At 42.4% G+C, this 22,597-nt stretch overlaps 1 protein-coding gene and 1 long non-coding RNA gene across 3 annotated transcripts in view; both read right to left on the bottom strand.

The window, feature by feature from the left end:
* Nucleotides 1-1,190, bottom strand: part of LOC115589301 (uncharacterized) — a 65,737-nt gene extending 64,547 nt beyond the window's left edge. For both annotated transcript variants that reach the window (XR_003985517.1, XR_003985516.1), the window contains exons 1-2: nucleotides 1,099-1,190; nucleotides 270-346 (exon numbers count right to left, since the gene is read on the bottom strand). This is a non-coding gene — a long non-coding RNA (uncharacterized LOC115589301). The remainder of the gene's footprint in view (nucleotides 1-269; nucleotides 347-1,098) is intronic.
* Nucleotides 1,191-3,351: 2,161 nt separating this feature from the next.
* card14 (caspase recruitment domain family, member 14) lies at nucleotides 3,352-21,415 on the bottom strand. The gene is made up of 20 exons (XM_030431130.1): nucleotides 21,108-21,415; nucleotides 20,053-20,190; nucleotides 19,638-19,963; nucleotides 18,402-18,560; nucleotides 18,160-18,279; nucleotides 17,709-17,834; nucleotides 15,229-15,378; nucleotides 15,022-15,138; nucleotides 13,414-13,514; nucleotides 12,816-12,871; nucleotides 12,527-12,587; nucleotides 10,150-10,366; nucleotides 9,941-10,067; nucleotides 8,661-8,901; nucleotides 8,433-8,496; nucleotides 8,221-8,341; nucleotides 7,898-8,062; nucleotides 6,794-6,912; nucleotides 4,955-5,070; nucleotides 3,352-4,058 (listed from the first exon to the last, which is right to left on the bottom strand). Exons 1-20 carry the CDS (start codon nucleotides 21,319-21,321, stop codon nucleotides 3,851-3,853), a joined length of 2,946 nt encoding a protein of 981 aa, XP_030286990.1. The 5' UTR covers nucleotides 21,322-21,415; the 3' UTR covers nucleotides 3,352-3,850.
* Between the last annotated feature and the right edge of the window lie 1,182 nt (nucleotides 21,416-22,597).

Here is a 22,597-nt window from a genome sequence, read left to right as displayed (position 1 = left end):
GTGTCTGGACTCCATGGGGGGATTCTTCTTGCTGCTGCTCAGGGCAGACGCCCTTCGATCATGAAATGTCTCTGTACAGTCTAAGCACCAAAGACTTTCTGACAAGTTCCATTATTGCTCATCATCTGCTGTTATAAACATTTTCTGTACTTCATTCACTAGTCTCTCTATGGCAAAATAAAATTTCTTGAGGGTCATATAAGATATAGAAAAGGGCTTTAGCCAGCTCTACTCTACTGCCAACTTGAGTGATGCTATCTTCTCCTCACCTATCTCTCCTTTGCTCTCGGCCCCAGCCAAGGTAGTCTCACAGACCTACGTCCACACGGCTGGCAGCGTTGTGAGCCTGCAGTAAACGGAGAGGAAGATTAAAACTAGCTGGATAGCAAGTCACAGCAAAACACAACTCACACAGAGCTGGGATGAAACGAGTGCAAATAAATTAGATAAATAGCAGAGATAGAATATGTAGCTCCATTCAGGGAGGTTGGGGAAAGTAATTATACTCATTATTCATATGATTATTTCTAAAGGGTGCTGAGGTTAAATCCAGGTGTGCTTCTACATCCCTAAAGCTTTATTATCCAGCCCTGAACTGATGTGTCTTATAGGAGACTTTGTAAAATAAATAGATAATAAATCCGAACACACTGAATTCCTTCGGTGAAAACTTATTTGAGTCTGTCAACCAATCAGATGATGCGTTTCTCACTTGATGACCATTCAATTGTTGTGTTTGTTTCTGCGGCACCGTGATGATGAGCCCCGCCAAAACGACAGCTAGCTAGCTAGACAACAAGTGCATTTCATAGGTTTGAGACACATTCTTGGTTATAATATAACCATAACATTAGCTAAAGTAGCTGTTGCGTGAGCAGGTTAAAATAGCTCTTCAGATAATTGTAGTTTATTCAAGTAGCTAACATTAGCTAAGCTGGCTAGCTAGCTAAAATTTGCTGAGTAATGAGCAGGCACTTGGACTGTCTGCCTGGACTTATGTATGGCGCACCTGGTGACCTGATTAGCTTCTTAATTAAATGTCACGTAATTAAAAAAGATGCTTTATTTTATTTAGCTGACATTCAACTCACAGCTTACCTGAAAACCCCTGGAGGAGCATCTAGCTCTCTTGTGTCTGCTGGCTGCAGGTCCTGCCATGTCTGGGGGAGGGGCGAGGCGATTGAAACACCTGGGGATAGGAATAAATCCGGAAGTAGTGTTTTGATACCAACATTATGCTTCATGGAAATTTTTATCGTCAAACTTTAATGCGGTAAAACCTGTAGCATAGTCAGAAATTGTATTGTGGGTGGGCACAGAGCAAGTTAGGTGGGCCTACCTAACCCTATAGACAATCCTTATTAGGATCTGAAACACATGTTAGCTAAAATGGGACATTACAGCTACTTGCCTGAATGCACATCAGTTTAATTAAACGAGCCACATCATAGGTAATGTTACAGCCAGTAGGTGATTTGTTCATTCTTAACAGGGGAGATGGCCCAATGGGAGCACCACCCTGCCCCGACACATGTACACCTCCCAAAGGACATTGTTGGAGGACGCCTTAACCAGAACTGTGACATTTCTAATTATACAGTTCCATTTAATCCAGTTGTCTTCTTTCTTTCCCTACTATAATTGTCTTTTTATAACTGTATTAAAGTAATGAGTAAATACATCTTTAAACTGTATGCAGTAGACTGAGTTTATTCAGGGTTTTCTGCAAAATAGTGGAGCCCGACCGATTTATCGGTAGGCTGATTTTATCAGCCGATATTAGCCTATCACAGATATATCGGTATCTTCGCATATATTGTCCAAAATGAAAACTTTATATTTAAAAAGTATAATGCAGAAAAACATGCTTGGGGTGATTAAAACTGGTGCAATGGCATAGTTTGTCCAGGAGAGTGCGCTTCAACAGGGGATAAAACAGCTGGTGTCAGGAAATGTAACAGCTACCTCACTAATGGTTAAACTGTAAACCAGCACAAAAATGACGAGTGCCAACATAACATAGCCACCATGTTTTGAAATGACACACTAAAAACTCACGAAGAGTAGCATTTTAGTTTTAGAACATAAATAGCAAACTTTTGTTGATCTGGTCGTTTTTAATTTTTATACAATCGGGAGTTTTATTTTGAAGATTTACCGGATGCTCTATGCCGTTCCTGTGTCTCTGACTTCCTGCCAGCGCGATCTGCTCTGTGCAGCTTGGTGCTGCTACTGTCAAAAATAGACCAGGCATAGGGCACCGTTTAGCTCAGTTGTTAGAGTGGGCGTCCCATGTACAGAGGCTTTGTCCTCACTGCAGTGGCCCCGGGTTGGAGCCCCGGCCTGGGGCCCTTTGCTGCGTGTCACTCCCCCTCTCTCTCATCCTGTTTCCTATCTATCTTCAGCTGTTCTAAAAGCAAATAAAGGCCAAAAAAATAACTAAAAAATAAAAAATACACCAAGCGGCCAGGACACAAAGTGGCCGTGCATGGCTTGACTCCACTGTGCGTTGAAGCTGATCGCAGCCGCTTGTGATTTGTAACACAGATGGAGAGTGATGGCAGGTTAACAAGGGGGATGCTTATTGGTAATTTTGCTAACAAGCGGGACAGCGTCCCCCTCAAATCGCCTTCGGGCTACAGGCACCAGGAGAAAGAATAAAGGCGTCACATAGCCACTTGTTCCCAAACACACACAGCTGACAGATGTCACTGCAGCACGATCAGGTACAGGAAGAACACATTGGCAACAACATGCTAAGTTATCTTTAAAATTAGACTTCTGACAATCTGATATTTGCTTAATGCACCACCAGCCTAAAAGTCTGACCTATCGACATAGTAAACAAGAGGCAAGACACAAGATTTTAAAAAAGCAAAACAGTTTTTATTGGTTCCCTGGTGATATGATTGATACAGTATTCACTGACTGCTTTTCAGTGGACGATCCATCATTAAACCTTCTGATTGAGTGGGCATGTGGTGCCAGGTGGGTCCAGGCCCAAATAGGCGCACCCACAGGTGGTCAATGACACACACTGCCAAATAAAAAAATCACAGAAATTACAAGACATGTCATGAATAGTTTTTGAAGGGTTGCAATTATGTTTTAAGAACTGAATGTTTATGGCAGCACCATGTAAAAGAAAAGGAAATCCAGTGAGAAGAGGGGGGGGAAAGAGCTGCGTTAACATGAAGTCAGCATACAGGAAACCGATCAGATCTCTCATGATGCAGACTCTCAACACCTCCCCTGCAAATGTCATTACAACATTGTAAACTTAAACTACTGTAGAAGAAAAAACCTTCATACAATTCATTTGCCTCATACTAATTAGAATAAAACTTCGAATCACGACAGACTGTGGCAATCTAATTAAGCATAGATGAAGATTATGACAGATCCCAGAGCAGTAAAAGAAACATCCCTCATAGTGGGAAATGATCTACAACATATTGTAGAGATACAGTACATACAAGTCATTACAGTATGTTTAATGACAAATGTCACCTCACTTCAGTGTTTGCCTTCATAAATGCCTCAAAAAGGCAGGCAACACAGTAAAGAAAATGTTTTTGGGTGCAGTACAAAGTGATATAGCTTCATAAAATCTTCAATTGCACAGGTTATTGCACATTATGAGAGTCCTTCATTCACCCAGTTACTCATTAGTATCATAGATACATACACATGTTTACAAATATTTCTTGTAAAGCTTGTTTATAGTCTTCTGAAATAATCCCCCCCCCCCCCCCAAAAAAAAAATAAAAATAACTTTGATATCTCATTTCCTGCTGTCTTTCCATTATTTTTCTATTTCCTAAGATTCCTCTCTGTTCTGTTCTGTAAGTCACCACAGATCAGGCTCCACCCAGACGATCTTCTTCTGCTCCTCCCAGATGATCGTACGCAGCCTGGTCAGCAGGGACGCCTGGTCACACCAGGAATCTGGAGCCACACTGTGATACAGACAAGGCAGCTTGTCGAGCAGCGGCTCCTCGCTCCTTGAACACGCCAGCAGCTGCTCCTCTGACTGGCCTTGACGCTGCAGCTTTGACCTGGAGATGTAGGGGAAATTAAGAAAACGTATTAATTCAAAGGTTTTTAAAGTATAGGAAGGATGAAGGTAATGGAGTGAAGGGTCATTATTGGATCTATTTTCTGTTCAAATGTAGACAAAGCGACATCATATTAATACATTTCTTCACTGTTCCGATTGCGTTTGACGTAAAAAGGAATTATTCCGTTCTTTAACACATCAGCGCTTTGACTTCAGCACCACAGAGTCAGAGGGAACGCGTTTCTATCTAGTCATAGTTAGAACTGTCAGCAATCATACATGGAGAAGTCGTCATTGAAGAGGCAGAGATACCAGTTTTTCCTGTAACAGCAGTGTCAATGGACCAGAACACATAGCAGCCACGAGAGGACATAATTTTTTTCCTTTGGTGTAAAAGTGCTCTGACTTATTCGCATGCTCTCTTTTTTGACTGACAGTATAACACAAGGCTGGTCATCAGATGATTAAGTTTGTCAGTGGGTGGGACATCAGCCAGGAAAACAATGAAATGAAGTAAGGATAATTGAAAAACTAGAATACATTGAACATCACAAACTGATGATATGATGCAGTGCATTCAAAGGTTGAACACACATTCAAAGTTACTGTAAATCATTGAAATCACATAGATGCAACAAATGACTGAAGAGATAATGGGGGTATACTGTACAGCATATAAACACTGATTAAGAGTGAATGTGTGTATAGTATGTATATTTGTACTGTCCCCTTGCTTATCTATTGACAAAATGTATCTCCGGAGCTTGGAAACTATGGCAGGTATCAGTGAGGTCATCAGTGCACATTCCTCTCCCTGAGTGCTTGTAGTGATGATCTAAACCTGATATCAGAGTCGCCAGCATGCGCATAGCAGAGAAGGGGGAGTAGATTTACCTGAGTTTACGTGCGCTACGTGCAGACTGGCCAATGAAGATGATAATAGGGAAGATCTCAGCCCGGTGCAGCCGACGCACGCAGTCCAGACCTAATGGCAGCACACAGTGAATCCCCTGTAGGACGAGGAGGCAAAACATACTTTAAAAAGGATTTTAGAATGGATTTTTAAATCCAAATTAAATGCTTACTTTTCAAGTTAGAAACACATACTTCCGAGTGGTAACCTACAGTCATGGTCATCAGTTAACTGACCATGACTGATATACATACTCTTTGCAGTCCACAAAGAGTATGTATATCACGTAAATCAGTCTTTCGTTCCAATTATTTCTACAAATCTCGTTTTTTCTGTGATGGAATGAGTGGAACACAAACTTCTTTGTCATAAAAAGCTTTCATGAAGCTTGGCTCCATAATAGATTTTATTATAGGTCTTCTGAAAATGTGACCAAATCTGCTGGCTCAAAAATATACCTACAGCATTTTGAACGATCAATTTAGGTGATTATAGAAAGTTGTGTGAATCAAATTTTTTCTCAACTTCTGAGATATTCTGATTGATAACAGCTGATTACTTTTCTAGGGCTCACATTAATGGGGCTTGTTTGATACATCCAGTAGACTCAGCCACAAACACTACGTTAGGAAAGTCTAAGGAGCTCAGCATTGATCTGAAAGACATTACTGATTTGAACAAGTAAGGAAAGTCGCTTGGAGCCATTTGAAAGCAGTTACAGGTCCCAAGAGCAACTGTAAAAACAACTCTTTGTAATTATAAAGTGAATGACGCAGTTGTGTCACTGCTGCTATCAGGAAGAAAACTCAAACTATCACCTGCTGCTGAGAGAAAACTGGTCAGGATGGTCGAGAGTCATCCAAAAAAACACCAAAAAGCAAGTCTGCATTGAATAAGAAGCTGCTGGAAGACAGGTGTGAGTCCACACCGCCATTGGCTGAGAAGCTGCCATGCAAGACAGAAGCCCTGGCTCCTGACACGGCGCCTTAAAGCTCTACTGAAGTTTCCTGCTGTTCCCATGGACAAAGAAAAAACCCTCTGGAGGAAAAACTCTGTGTTCAGATGACACAAAGATTTAGTTGTTTGGCTGCAATGAGCAGCGATATATTTGGATGGAAAGAAGGTGAGGCCTGAAACTCCACGAACACCGTCTCTACTGTCAAATATGGTGCTGGTAGTATTATGCTGTGGGGCTGTTTTGCTGCCAGTGGATCTGCTGCTCTAAAGAAAGTAAATGGAATGATGAAGATCTCCAAAGTCGTCAGGAAAATCTTAAATCATCAGCCAGAAGATTGGCTCTTGGGTGTTATTGGACGTTCCAACAGGACAATGATCCTAACCAAACATCAGAAGTGGGAAAGGAACGTCTAAATCAGGCTAGAATTGAGGTTTTGGAATGGCCTTCCTGAGTCCTGACTTGAACCCCATCGAGAACATGTGGACTGTGCGGAAGAAGTGTGTGCCAGGAAAGCAATGAATTTAGCTGAACTTCACTGATTCTGTCGAGAGGAGTGGTTAAAAATTCAGCCAGAGGACTGCCAGAAGCTTGTGGATGGCCATCAAAAGCACCTAACTGAAGTGAAAATGGCCAACAGACAAAAGTAAATATTAGAATTACTGTATGTATATTTTTGACCCAGCAGATTTGGTCGTATTTGGTCATCACTGAACCAAACTTCATGAATGTTTTTCGTGACAAAGTAGTTTGTGTTCCACTCATTCCATCACAGAAAGAGTCACAGAGCTGTAGAAATTACTGGAACTCAAGACTGCCACGATGTGTCCAAAATAGGATCTGTGCTTGTGCTGAATGTTCTGACCTTCTTCATGACTTTCACGACACCCTGCAGGGTGTAGCAGCAGTTTCTTCCCTGCTCACACTCCTCCAGGATCTCAGACCTCTGCAGTATAGCTGCCTGCTCGCTGGAGCTCAGCACCTCTGTAGAGCAGATTGGGTGGGGAAGGAGGGAGAATCAGAGAAGTAATGAGGTTGTGTGACCGAGTGACAATGATGAATATTTCCATAAACACATTTCAAAATTTATGGCAACTTTGACTTTAGTTTTTCCATCATCTAACTATAAAGCAATGAATCTCTGTCTGTCTGTTATTTCATCTTCAGAATGGGCCGTCTGATCTGCTTGGCAGGTTTGTTGCTGAGGACTCAAAGAATGTTCAACACATTCAATATTAATACATTTTTAATAATCAATGAACACTGCTATGTGTTGCGTCGGGGGTATGGCTTCGGTGCTCTGGCTTCACAGCCTTGCAGACTGAGGCTTCGCTCACACACGAGCTCATGGGGAAGCAGACTTAAGCAAAATGGAGTTTAGTGTGGTGTGGGGTCTGGATCAGTGGGTAGACACGGTCAACACAGGTTGTTTTATTCTTCAGTGAGAACTGGAGGTGAGATTTGAAGTATCTGTCAACAGTAGTAAGCTAGATCACATTAGCATCAAGGGCCTGGCAGCACCGTCAGACAAATGTCCGATCAAGGTGGAGCTTTAATTCTGTGTAATGCTGAATACTTGAATAGACACTCATGAATCCTATGCGTTGGACAGGCACTGCGCTAGTCTTTCATTTATTCAGTACACTATCTGACTTATTTGTCATCATGACCTTGTAATGATCAAATTTTCCCACAAAGATCATTCGGTTTTCATTTGATCTTATCGCTGCAGAGAACATTGACACACATTTCCTGTCTTTATAGCCTCAATGATTTTTATTACTATTTATTCACAAAGTTTATTCCCATCCTTGTTTGCAAGCAACAGACAAACAATGTGATCTGTCAATTCAAACAGACTTATCTGTCAGCACAGGAAACTGCGTCCCTCCACTGTACCAAAAGATTTGTCTTCAACGACATATTAAATATGAACAAATATAAAAGCTAAATGCACAGCATCTCTTACCAGGCTCACAGAGCTGAAAGCCCTGCCAGCCTGCCAGCTTCTTGTTCAGCGTGCGTCCCAGGACGGTGGGCAGCAGCAGAACAGGCCTGCAGATTGGTGGGTAGTGGGGGGTTACCAGGGTGTAGGGCATGAGGGATACACAACTTTTGGCTGCAGCTGTGTCACCTACATAGGAAGTAATATGCACAGTGAGAAAGGTAAATGCTTTCATTGAAAAAAAACAAAAAACAACAGCATTAAACAGGTTTAGCACAAGGCAGATTCAAGAGATAATAAAGGAAGATGTTATACTTCCGTGACTGTGCTCTTGCAGTCTATTGTACCTGCGTCTGTGCTCTTGGTCTTCTCCTCCTCCACACTGACCCATAGTGGGTTCCTTCCCTGGCGCCCAGTGCTGACAATCCTCACTGCTTTCTCCTTGTTCTGGGACGCCGAACGCCAAAACTGGTAAGAGAGTGGGACAATTCTAGAATTAGTTCACAGTGGCATTTTGGATGGGGTCACATTGATTGGCAGAATTTCAGTTTGTATTTACCTTTTGAGACTTCTTTTTTTGAAAGCTCATGTCTTCAATTGCACGAATCAGAAGTCGCTGTGCCCTGTGTGATCAGGAAACCGTTACCAATTTCCACTTTCAAGCACTGGGAGCACTGATTTAATTTCACTTTCAAGCATTCTGATAATTCTCACCTCCTACTTATACTGGCTGACACTGAACTGATCCTGCCCCCCGCAGTTCTACTCTCTATATCAGTGTACCAACCTGTAATAGTTGGGCACAGTTCCACTCTGCAGGTCCAGTAGCTGACAGGGGTGAACCTGGCTGGCGTGCCATGAGTCCTCAGTGCCAGCGGGTCGTGTGTTGGTCACGTGAAGGATGTCATTGCAAGACACAGCCAGGGTTCCATTGGGGCCGGCAGGGACGGACATGTTGACACGTACGTAGAAGGAGTCCCCGGTTGATGTCACATTGCTCTGCAGCTGATGCAGCAGGGCTTCATACTCTGAGAAGCCAAAGATGGACATTATACCTGAAACCACTGTATATCATATGTATCTCTTGTACACAGACAGTGGTAGGAATGTTACTCATAACAGTAGTGTATTACACATTACTCGCCACTTTTTTTTTAAATGAGACAAGAGGAAGAAAAGGCATATTTGATCTGCCCACTATGCAGATAATTGATTAACTATAGGAACAGTAACACATTACAATATTGCTTTACAAGTGAAATGTAAAAATAACACAGACTAATGTTTTGTGCCAACTTACACCAGGCTGTGCTTGTATGTGACGCCCTTGCATATAAAAACAAGCTGTTTAATCAAGCTATTCAATTGTGTTCTGTCTCAGTGTTGTGTACTTTGAAGAACACTGCAGCTCAGCAGTATATTTTGAATTATGCAATACGAAGACTCGCAAACACAGCAGGTTGATCATCAACATTACATCCTGTTGCTATTTTTAACAGGTCACAGCTACACGATTCACCTCATGTGGCAGCTGGCCATCCCTTTAATCTCATGAGATACGGCCGGCTTCCGGCAGGTCCGATGTCAGACGAAGCCATAAACATTTATTTCCAGATAATGCCAAGTTGCATTCACTGTGAGTTGTTATATCACAGTCCTGCATTACGACTTTGCCCTTGCATGCATATACATATGTTGCGTAGGTGTGTGTGCAAAAGCGATTTTTTTCCCCCCGAAACTTAAAATTGCAAAGTGTAGACATCCCTTGTTTTGTTCTCGGTTTTCCCCCCATTATTATGTAATTTCGTGAAACTTATTTCACAGCACGAGCACAACTTGTCCCAATGCACCTGTACTGCAGTAAGGCACTAAATGAATTTGTTTTAAAGATGAAGAAATTCTATTTCATGGGAAATGTAGTCTTATATGCATTGTTTCATCTTGACACTGTTTCAGAGCGGGATGTAACGTCCCCACAAAAAAGTATAAAGTAATGATTTATGATGAGACATACCATCTTGATGTCAAGGAGCATTAAGTGTTAAATGCACATGCTGTGGGACATACCATCCTGCCTGGGCCGAAGGGAGAGGTGACAGATGCCCGTGACCTGGCCGAGAGCCCACATAGCTTCCTCTAAAGTGGAATCCTCCAGCACCATCCTCAGAGCCTTCTGGTTCTGCTCGTACTGCACCTGTAGAAGAACAATACGATGAGAAACGACCTCACGTAGGCAGAATGATTAGAATTAGTGGTTAAAACACAGTCAAACCCACCTCCACTATCTGTGCCCCAGGGCTGATGCCGACAGTATGGGCAGCGCTCCCCTCTGTCACCTGGTGCACGAACACTCCGGTCTTATTGCCTCCCACCACTGCCACCTGGCTGAGCAGGGCCTCTCCCTGGAAGGAGATGCTGAGCATGCGGCCATTGATGCGGATTGCTTTCTGACGAGAACGCATCAGGAAGGGAGGGGCTGATGTTCTTGACACACTGGTGAGAGAATAGCAATGGTTTAGACACTGACTTTAGTGGTCCCCCTCCGTATTGCGACCAGCAGGTTCACATTTTTTGACAAAGTGAAATGTACTGTTCCATCAACAGTACTGTATGGATCGCCATTAAATTTGGGATAAACTTAAGACTTGTAACAACTTACTGTTCCTTTAACTTAAATCTAATACCATCATTGGTCCAATATCTATAATTTATAAGTAAAAAGCTGCACAATTAATGACATTCCCATCAGTCTTAGATTTATGTTGTGATTAGCACCAATTATGTGTGAGCCAAACGTGATGTCACCCATTGGTTTGTGGACTACCGTTTTGAAGACCAGGGTTTGGCAGCATGGCTGTCGCCATCATGTTTTTGTACACAGAAGTGATCATATCTGGATTAAAGGGCGGAGCTAGGAAAGATTATGATTGATATGATGACTGAGATTCAGTGGAACATGCTGTGGTAGCAACTTGTCAACCAAAATGTAGCCACTCCTGAAAGCATACCAGCTTTATCGTGGTGACTGAGACCATAAACTCACTGGGAAACTGTTTACTGAGGTAATAAATCACATTAGAACTGGGGTCATTCTATACTTAGCCCAAATACAATCAGACTTGTTTTTACAACCACTGGAATCGCCCCCCTGCTGGCCATCAGAAAGAATGCAGGTTTAAGGCACTTGGGCTTTGGCTGTACTTCTCAGACCTAGAAGCTCTGTTCATATTTCATACGTTAAATGTTGCTAATTAACAAAAGTTATCAAGCTAATATCCTAAACTAAGATGGTGACATTATTATGCCTGCCAAACATCAGTGTGTTAAAACAGTCATTATGAGCATGCCAGCGTTTAGATTAAGGTACAGCCTCAAAGAGCTGCTAATATTTTTTGGACAATTTAAAGTAAACCTAAATAAGGTCATAGTGAATAATTATTAGTACATTTATACAGACAATCATTTTTTGAAGTCAATGCCCCATAGGTATCATTGGACACTTCCCTGTTGACGCTCTGCCACAACAATACGGCAGCCATGTTTACTTTAGCCTTAATCAAATGAAACACATGTTCCGTTGTTTGGATAGATTGAGGTCAGAGGACTGACTTGGCTGGTCAACAACATTGCACTGCACACTGAATATTTAACTGTTAATAAAAGGTAATAAGAGTGACATCACTTGAGTCAGCGTCCTTTAGGACTAATGACAACGAGTTTGAAAATGTTGCAAATCTACGGAGGGGCGTTCAGAGGAGGGAGCTTACCAGACCTCTGTAGCCTGCCTCTCACCTCTGATTGAGACTAAAGGCGCCAAACTACATTAGCTGCCACTCTCATTGCACACCAGAAACTCCTACTCAACTGTTGACTGTTGAATTGCATTGTGGGTAATGTAGGTGCCAGGTTTTGCGAAAAAAAGAAGACTGTGCAAAATGAAGATAACGATATCCCTGGTTCTGTTGAAAGAGATTCTGTAGCAAAGCAATGCTTAAGGGGCGGAGCACTGTTTTAAATGGAATGGAGTTGCATTTATATAGCACTTTTTCCAGTATTCAAAGCACTTTACAGTACTTGCCACATTCACCCGTTCACACACACATTCATACACTGATGGCTGAGGCTGCCATAGGTGACAACTGCACATCAGGAGCAATTTTTGGGTTCAGTATCTTGCTCAAGGACACTTTGACAGGCAGCTCAGCCTGGGAGAGCCGGGAATCGAACCATGACCTTCCGATCACTAGATGACCTGCTCTACCCGCTGAGCTACAGCCGCCCCAGAACAGTAAGAATCACCGCTTTAACCTCAGTCATGGTTTCTTTTCAAATCCAGCGTGCCACTGAAAATGATACTGCCACACTTTCTTACTGTTAATCGCATATCAGGATTTATTATTCAATCTCGGTCAGCACATCTGCTACGAGGATGATATGCTGTGTTTAATTCAGTAGTAGTGATTATTGCTGAATAATTTATGATATCTTCATTACCCTCTATCATATTTATGGTATGGATCGCACGGCCTTCAGTTTACAGTATATCCCACGTGTTCAGGTAGGCTGCTGCTCTGTTGTACTCAATAACAAAACCTCAGTCAGTAATATGAGAATCTTCATTCGTAACACTGTCGGTCCAGTGGACCGCCTCACCTATCAGTGTTGGAGCCATTAGAAGAGGAAAGCCTGGGCGTCTGCTTGTCTTCACTCCCCACTAAACAAAAGAGAGGCTGTTTAGTGATTTGGCATCAAGGCTATTTCCCTGGAAATAATGTGCCGGAGTTAATGTATCACTTTACAGCCGTGGCAAAGGTACAACGCTGAACAATAGCTTATGAAAGGTCATGTCAAACAACAGCAAACCATCACCCCTCGCACCCAGACACACAAACAGGCTCACAGACACCCACTTAAAGAAAATGAATATCTTTTCTATACGTACTGTCGGGGAGAAACACAAAGTCCTCCAACAGAGAATCGGTGTCCGCTGTTTCCAAGCTTAAGGAGAAAAAAACAAAAGACAACAGCAAGATGAAAACCTCAGTCAGATTTCACTCTTAATGCGTCTGTCTGCAAAAACAAACACATCCACAACCACTGACAATGCTGAGCTAGGTACTTGCATAAACAAAGTAAATGCTGTGACATGAGTATCTGCTGCACTACTGGTTTGGTGGGTAGGAATAATTATGGATGGATGATGACAAAGCAGAATCTTTTGTTCACACTTTGAGCACTGACGCAAGAACTGAGGAGCCTGAACGAAAACCTATAAATTCTTTTGACGGTATGTTCTCTCTATTGTTTGTCTGATCCCATCTGATCCCAGTTAAGGCCCGCTTATTTCTGTTAATCACAAATCACCTGGATGCCATCATGCCAACAGAAAGGAATGCGGAGGTCAGTAATACCATCAAGTCATCCTGTCTGGCGGGTCTGCTGCCAACAGCCTTGAACTAATAATCTATTTCTGAGAACATTAAGCATTAACACAAACACACAGCGACATTAACTGTGGAGGAATGCGGAAACAAACACACCTGCTGTCTGCATATAGAGCTTCCTCCCTTCTGCGGAGAGACTCTGGACCGGGGGGTTCTGCGTTTCGGGACCGGACACTGCTGGCCACAGCATCTTCACTCTGCACACATACATGATGGCATACATGAACACATAAACATGAATACATTATATTATTTTTGAAAAAAAAAAAGTGCAACAGTAAAGAAAATATTGGGCAAAATGATCAGTCTTAAAAACAGTGACTGATAAGAGTAGATATAAAGTCTACAGGTGCCAGTACAATAATCTAGAGCTTTTGTACAGATACCAAAAATAACTTTTTTCAGTAGCTACGTTTGAGAAATACAAAGTAAAGTATTTTTTTCATTATAAAGATTATTTTAAAACTTAATATACAAATCTTTAATGTTGTTGTAAAGACCTATTGCAAAAGCATTATTTTATTTTCAGATAAATGATAACATTTACTATGTAGAACTTATAGAAGGGTACAGAATAAAAGTATGTATTTTCCTTAAAGGTGCACTACGTAGTCTTTGGGAAGATATTTTAATCAGAGGAGAAAGGTCTTCACTGACAGATTTTTTATGCCTGAACGAACTAAATAAACTCTCTGTTTTGTTGATTAAATAAATGAATAAACAAACTGACATTAAATTTCATACTGTTTTATAGTTTATATTGGCTCTGGCGACCTTGTTTTCCCTTAAGAACAGCTTGTTTACTCAGATATCAATAAAATTAATATTTTTAAAATATTTTTTAGAAGTTTGTATTATTACCTTTTTATACATTCCAAATATTAAAATTCCATGTTTGACTATATTCCTTAAAGAACTGCATAATGCCCCCTCACTAAACATTACTATGATCGTGAATCAGTTATTCTAAAATGTCTGTCGGATCCAAAATGATTGTTTTGTTTATCTCTGTGTTAGAATTCTGGCAGCTGCTAGCAAGGTTTGTGAGCCAACAGTATAACAGATCAGAATCATGTGGTTTCTGGGTTTTGTCAGCGATCTAGAGTCTGGGTAGAAAAAAAAGGTAAAGATGGCTGACTCCTACAATCTGCAGCCAGCATAACGTTAGCTGGCTAGCGTTAGTTATGTTAACATGAAGTTTAAGTAGCTAATGTTTGCAATGTTAGGTTGAGCAGATGGTTTGAACAGCAGCAGAGTTCTGACATGAATGCAATGGAAGGGGCGAGGCGGATAGCCACATTTAGCGTTGGAGTGTTGCCAATAACACCTTTCAGAGCCTGACTCATTTTCCAAAACAGTTGGTCACTGCAGCAAAGAGCAGTAAATGGTACATTTGGTGGCATCTATTTTCAGAGTCTGTGGGTATTTCCAGTAGCTTTTGTATATGTGAGCTTGACTCAAAGTAAACCACAATGCCCCTCTTCATCACAATGAAGAAACATGTGACCCAGTGAAAAGGTATCGCTCATTTATGTGGTTTTTTAGAGATCCGTGGCACAAAGGAATAAGACACATGAGACCTCTGATGCAAAAATAATATTGTTGGTGAGATCAATTCAGTGGTGGCTTTAGTTTACTGTACTTGGTCAGAGTTAAAAAAGTATTGCTCAATACCCCGAGGCTAGTAAAATGATTGTGGCTGACCTCTGGATGGCAGGAAATGGGTGACATGGGATTGAGCGCGTCCATGCGACGTAGTCTAGGACGAGATGGGCACTCGGAATCCTCACAGCTGGAACTTGGGCTCCCCCAGTCCATGTCCTTTGACACAAACACATTGCGCTGCATTAACATTATAAGCTCTGTATGTGTTGTGTGCTCATTACAGTTCGTGTTTGTGTCACTATTTACGTCACAAGTCGGCAGTTGTTCTATGGGGCTGTGTTTGGTCTGCAGGCTGAAGACTCGCTCTTGGACTTCCATCAGCTGACACCTCAGGGTGTCCTTCTCAGCCAGGACGCGGGCGATCATTGCCTGGGCCTCATCTCTGGACAGGTATGCCTAGAAGCAAAGGTTTATTTCTACAAAGATTCCACTGTGCACAGGCACTCCTTGTATACAATTCATGCTAAACAAGGCGTTCTGTGTAGAAACCAAACCACCATGACAACCATTATTGCTTAACTTGTGAGGCACCAGCTGTAACTCAAAACGTTGATTTCCAAATGTCTTAGTCATTCATTGTTTGAATTGTTTTGAAGTATCAATGCACATGCCTCCAACAAGGAGGAGGTGGTATGCAGGAGGTTGTCATTGTGGCGCCTGTGGCTGGCAGCCTTCTATCTTTTGACACATTCTTCTGAACACGACAGCTCAGGAACAATGCATGAATGATATTTGAGTCATAAACTTCTCTCTCTCGATAAAACATGATACACAACCTCATACTGCAATCATACAATCAGTGGTACATATGACGCTGCTATCTTAATATAGAGCCATGTTGCACCACTTATTGTGATTTTTTGTTTTTATACCAGACCAGGGACAAAAAGTGGAACCATACACTTCTACAGACAGCACATCATGAGTCAGATTTCCAAAAACATTGCACATGGCATACAGCAGTCAGTCTATCTCAGTTGGGTTTTTTTTTTATTTCAGTAGCATCATTTCTACATTTAATAGTGGGAAAGAAAATACTTTTGGAAGTAGACTTCTACATTAAGCTGGTTCTGCTCATCAAGCCAGTGCTATGAGAAATCAATAAATAAAATTAGATAGTTAGGCCAAAATGAATAGAGCCCCCGAAACAACTGCATACAGCCCAAATGTGAGCCGCTGAATAAATACTATTCACGTATGAAATTGACCCTTGAAGCTGTGCTTTTGAAACGCTTGACTTGACAGAATATAAAAGAGGTAACTAGGATGTACAATAGAATGGTATTTACACTTTACAAAGTGGTTGTTCCCTGCTCATTAAGCGTGGAACCACTGCACCAGTTTGTGGCTGTATTTTAAAACCTATTGGGAATTTTGAGTTTTGACCCTTTGAGGGTGCTGTAGCTTGAGTTAACAGTGTGAGTTCAGAAGTCACTAGTTTGTTGTCTGAGCATATGAAATACTGCACACGCCTGCAAGTGTGAGCGCACAAGTTGTTTTATGGTGAGCATGTGAAGTTCAATGGATTCTATGTTTAAATGATGTTATTGTAGTTACAATGATAATATCCCTGAGAGTGTTATGTGTTGGCATCGAGCTAACATGGACAAACTTGGATAAAGTGGGCAGGGACCAATTACTTTCCCCTTTTACTGCATGAGCGAGGGAGGAGAGTCAAGGGTTACTGACAAAACACTCTATGATATGGAATATAGAGCTATTTGATACTTATTATAATAAAAAATCACTCATTGCAGCATTAAGCTGTAGTGTTTTAGGAATAAGTAAATAATAAGAAACATAAGGATATATACTGCATTCACATGTCTCCAACTAATAGTGACTGTTTGTATTTTTAAACCCATCTTGGAATTTTGAGTTTGAGTTCTGACCCTTTGAGGCCGCTGTAGCTGCTCAGTGTGGTGGAGTGTTGAAGCTGCAGAGTGGCAGCTTAAGTTAACAATGTGAAGTCAGCAGTTATTAGTTGGTTTCCACAGAGATGTGAAATTCATAGCAAGCGAAGTCAAATGGATCGTTTGTTATGCATAATACATTAGTGAATCGATTTTCCGTTCCCATCCCTGGTTTCCTCGGGAAGCGGGAGACAAGGGGGTGTTTGGTCGGCTGCTGCTTAATCCTACACGATAACTGTAAAAGAAGATCGGGCCTTTTCAAATGTCGGTTCAGTGATTTTCCTGTCGAGTTCTGCAATTTTCCGCAAGTAACTTTTTAAGGTAGAAACTCTCGCGCACAGCTCACCTCACCCGCAGTCAAGAATGAATTTTAATCACAAAGTCACTATACAGAGACCTTCATCCGTTTATTTAGATAGAGATAGGCAGATAACCCGATGAAGGTTTTTGGACTGAAATGTTGTTATTAAAATGAATTCTTGATTGCAAAAGTAAAAAAAAGGTGAACAGTGTGCTGGAGTTTTTTGCCTGTATTGTCCCATGCACCTCCCAAATCAGAGCTGCGTTGTGTGTTACATCCAGGAGCTGTCAAGTTGTATTGGTCCTGTGTTGTGGGTCACAGCACAGCTCCAGCGGAAGAGCTGGCAGCTACAGTGTGTGACTTGCTTGTGGGGGAGTGGGTGGATTTTTTGTATTTTTGGAGGACAAGCCTCAGCTATGTTCAGAAGAGCAACTGGAATGCAACGTATACAATCAAAAGCAGGAAATACTACTTGGAAAGTTTGAGTGATGGGACGGTCATCAGTCCCTCACCTGGTCTCTCTCTGCCTGCAGCTCTCTCATCTGGTTTTGGATCACAGTATTCTTCTGCTGGTGCATGTTACAGTCCAGGGTCAGCTGCTGCACCTGCAGGCTCAGGCACTCCTTCTGATCCAAGAGCTGAACGCAATCACACACACATCACACCAAAGTGTTATTTTAGGACATTATTAAACATGTACAGGGTTTGTTGGGCAAGTGAGTGCACTGCTAAGCCACACATGAACATTGTTCTCTCTCAGGGGATATAATGTTCAGAAAATAGCTTTAACTAAAAAAAAAAAAAAAAAAAAAAAAATCCCTCTGGGGAAAGGCCTTTGCACGTCATGATGCTGTGTAGCAGTGGGATATTCAAATGGCACTTTCCATCATAGATGTTTTGCTGAATTTGCATGGCAATTCCTGATCCATGATGAGTGAAGCACAGAAACACACACATACACACCCCTTGCTTCTCCGTGTGCAGCTTTTCATTCTCCTCTCTGTAACACCTGAGATGCTCCGCAAGCTCCACCTGGCTGTCTATGGCCTCAGCCAGGTCCTGGGCCAGGATGTCCTGACGAGCCTGATGAGGACACAGCAGTGACAGGAGATGAGACACAAACGTGAAGACACATGTGGCTGTTGAATCATTCACTGTCAAGAGATTATCAGCTACCAAGAGAAAGATAAAATGATTAGCCTCACTGGGTCCAGTTTTTCCACCTTCACCTGCTGGCAGGGCAGACTCCTGACTTCCTGCTGCAGCGGCGGCCTCTCAGTGTGAGGGACACACCTGAGGGAGCGTCGCTTCTGGAACTCATTCTCCGTCTGTGTCTTCTGCAGCTCAGTCTGCAGCTGATACACCTGCCAATGACAACAGTATTGATGGGGTGGCAACTATGATTATTCCCACTATCTATTTTAACTTTAATTAATTAATTAATTAATTAATCAATTAATACATTATTGTCTATAAAATGTATTAAAAAGATGTGACCAGGAGCCAAGGTGACACACAGTCTTAAAAGGCATTCAATATAAAAGAGAAAAGCACCAGACGTTTGAGAAGCGGGGTCTGGCTAATCATTGCCATTTTTTTCCCCCTTTAAATTACTTGAACGATAAATAGATTATCTAAATTATTGTTAATTCATTTCTTGTCAATCGACTAACTGAATCATCAAATGCTTGTTTAAGCAAAAAAGTTGCCGCGCTTTACATCAATAGTCGGGTGAGATCCATCTGTGGTATGAAAACAAGATGTTACGGCTGTGACTGTAGTAGTTCAAGAGTTGTTTTTTTTTTAAATCACAAAAAAACTCTTAATAGTCATGACAATCGCTTTTTTTTTCTCCAAGATATGTTATTCTGAAGGAGACCGTGTCCGCCTGCATCAACCGTATGAAATGTGATATCTGGAATAACTGCTGAATGCTTTTATTCTCAGATAACCAGATTGGTAAAAACTGTATTTTTCACTACACAAGATATGTTTGAAATACTTTTATCCAGATTGTCAAAATCTTTTTTTCTGTGACTAAAAATACATCTCTCCACTCTAGTGAACGTTATGCTCCAAAGAATTGATCTAAACTATTTATCAGCCCCTCCGTGATGGGTAGACATCTTTCAAACTCTGTGTCCCCCAACTGAACTGAAACACTATGTATGGACTGCACGCCCGAGCTGAGGTTACCCGAATGACATCACTGAAAGCCACAACAGACATTATGCAAATCTTTACAGAGGCTGTATCCAGAGGGCCTCCCCAGCCATACATGGGACAATCTTTTCAATCTACATCAAGATACGAAGCTCACATTTCACTTCTCTCACCGTGACCTTTTGAGGACTTTCCCCAGAGATCACAGTTGTGTGTTTCAGGTGTGAGAGACTCATTCTATGCATTTCCCACCTCAAACTTCAGTCAGGAGCACTGACCTGCAGGTTGAGGTCATGGAGGCGCATGCCCACAGCGGTTTTCTCCTCGATGGCCGCCGTGTAGCGCATGTACACGTCGCACTTCTCATCCTTCAGCTTGGTGACCTCGTGCTGCAGAGAGCACAAGTGTCTCCGCATGCGTTCGTTCTCCGACTGAAGGCGTCTGGACGTCTCCTCCTGCCCCATTAACTGCCTGATATCGGACTCCAGGGAGGCACAGCGTGTACTCATCCTGCTGGCCTCGCAGCGCGCCTCCTGGAGCTCCTTCTGCATCCCTGTTACTGCTCTGATCAGATACTCAGTCAGCTCGGAGTACTTTATCAGGCCTGCGGGGAGAGCAACACAAGTCACACACACCCCAAGAGGGAACAGAGAGACAAATCTTAAAATGTGCAAAGACCTCAAAGCCACTGACCACTGAATCTTGAAGGCTCGGTGCTGGGTTTGCGCCCGGTGACCTGGGTGTAGAGGGTTGGGTAGTGGATCATCAGGCTCTCCAGCAAGGCCACAGCACCGTTCCTTCCCTGGGTCCTCAGCAGATCCAACATGTAGCCTGGAGACAGAAGAGAAAAATTCTAACTCCAACGCTAAACATTCAGTCAAATCATTCTAAAGATATGACTATCATTAAAGGGTAACTCCGGCAGTTTTACACATTAAAGTGTCTCTACAGGTCTTTTGGAGCACCACTGTATGTGTCAAAAACTAGTATCAAGACTTAGGTGGCATCAGTGGAATCTGCATGTAATCTGACAAATTGTCTCCAGTGATTAGTCGTTAAAATGCATTGTGGGTAATGTAGGCGCCAAGATTTTAAAAAAGAAGAATGTGTGGAATAAAAGGGTGGAATATTCATTTTGATCATTTTATTTTTTTTTTAACTGCCCATAATGAATCCAAGTGTTATAGGAAAGCTATGCTTGACGACATGACTGTTTTTCTAGAACCTACATTACCCACAATGCAATGTACTCACTAGAGGCAATTTATCAGATTACATGCACATTACAGTGTGTACATCACATTTATCATATGCAATAACACTCCTCAAGACCTGTAAACACATGCTGTGTAAAATTGGAGTTTCCCTTTAAATTATTCATCAAACCAGCAAGGAAAAAAAGAGTTTCCTCTTTTTTCAGAAGTCAAAGCTCTGACTTTTCATTTCACACTAACAATAGTTGTTGGCGATTTGAAAAGCCATCTTGATAAACAGGCGAATCACACTCTCAAACTCTTTCACGTTACATAAAAAGTCGCTCTTTGTACTGAACAGTTGCCGGAATTTGCTCTTTCTCTCAGCGATGTGCTCAACAGTCAGTGCAAACAAATCAGGTGCAGCAACAGAGGACAGAGTATCCACTCAAACACTACTAACTGGGTCGGACTACAGCACTTAAAAAACTCCATGGAGAGGCTTTCAACCTGCTTTACAATCCAAAGTGCAACAAGCTCAGTCAGAAGTCTCACTTGTTCTCATGCTGCGGTTGGTGAGGTTGTGGCAGGACACGATCTCGTCCTCGTCCAGCTCTGTGAGCACCCTGGCCTGCCTCAGGTACGGGATCAGGATGCACGGACGTACCCCCAGTGAGATCCGGTGGCGGTTGTCGTTGATCAGCTCCCACAGTTCCTCCTCGCCCATCTCTTTCAGGTCCCGGCCCTCAGGAACACACTCCCCTGCCATCCTGAGTGTGCTCTGTGTGTGTGTGTGTGTGTGTGTGTCTGATAGAGAGATGGTTGCCTGCTGCCCTAGCTGCAGAGACACCTGTCACACATTCATTCCTGGAAGGAGAGAGAGCAACAGGCTGACTAGAGGAAGGGAAGCAGCATAAAAGGGCCGGGCTGTTTCCACGCCCCACGTGGGTGTTTGTTTCAAAGCGTGTGTGTGTGTTTACGTGTGGGCGTGTGGGAAAACCTGTAAGACAAGACCTCTATGAAGCAGAGCAACAAGAGGGGCGGGTGAGGCTGGTGCAAACACATGCTGGTGGCAAACAGAGCTGAAAAACAAGCTTCCACGCACATTTCAGACACACACACACACACACACACACACACTCAAAATACACAAGTCAGTGAGCCACACATATTGGTCTTTCATTCACACTCTTTATAATGTGTGTTTGCTTTCAACAGCCCATTCAGAACCTAACTACATCACAACTCTCCGTCTCATTTCATCTTTGCGCAGTGCAGAGTCAAACCACAGCCTGAACGAACAAAGATGATTACTGACACAGACACCTCCGACGACACGAGAGATCGCCTTAATAATTCCTAATCACAGTTGAGCAAACACGCGCGCACACACACACACGCACACACACACACACAAACACACAAACACACACCACACTGCTAACGGGAGCAAACAATGACATGTGAAGTGCAAAGTCCTGTGTTAAAAATAAAGGAAATAAGGGTGGGGGCGTAGCGGACATGCGTTGTCAGCACAAGGTCGAAGGGTTTCTCACACTGTTGGCTAACTCACCGTCTTTGAGAGTGAAGTCACTGTTTATGGTACTGTAAAGACTGTATGCAAACAAACAGAAAATTAACAGGGCGAGCTTACTGTAAATGATGTACCATGAAGACTTTGGAGGGTAAAGGAAGTCTAGTGCGCTCACCAGCTACAGGAAATACGGAAACTTAAACCAATACATCTTTTAGCTATTGAACTGAATTAAAGAGTACTGGAATAATGAATAGTGCTGAATAACCGAAGGACACAAAAATGTCATGAAACTTTGTAGTATAACTGTACTGCTCGGCACGGCAGCGCGTCGTCTAACTAGTCTGTATCAACAACAAAGAGGATTAATATGATCCTCCTGAAAAAGAGCTGCTACCTACAGTCACAATCAGACACAATCTAGTATTGTGTAACCGGACCAGCCAGTCAACAGCACAGAGCGCGCTTATCTACCTGCATCATATCATTTCATACAGTGTGGCCAATTGAA

Source organism: Sparus aurata, chromosome 1 (genome assembly GCF_900880675.1).
Source record: "Sparus aurata chromosome 1, fSpaAur1.1, whole genome shotgun sequence".
In the NCBI taxonomy this organism is placed as follows: domain Eukaryota; kingdom Metazoa; phylum Chordata; class Actinopteri; order Spariformes; family Sparidae; genus Sparus; species Sparus aurata.
The sequence above is the reverse complement of the archived record's forward strand: the minus strand, read 5'-3'. Positions and strand labels throughout refer to the sequence as shown.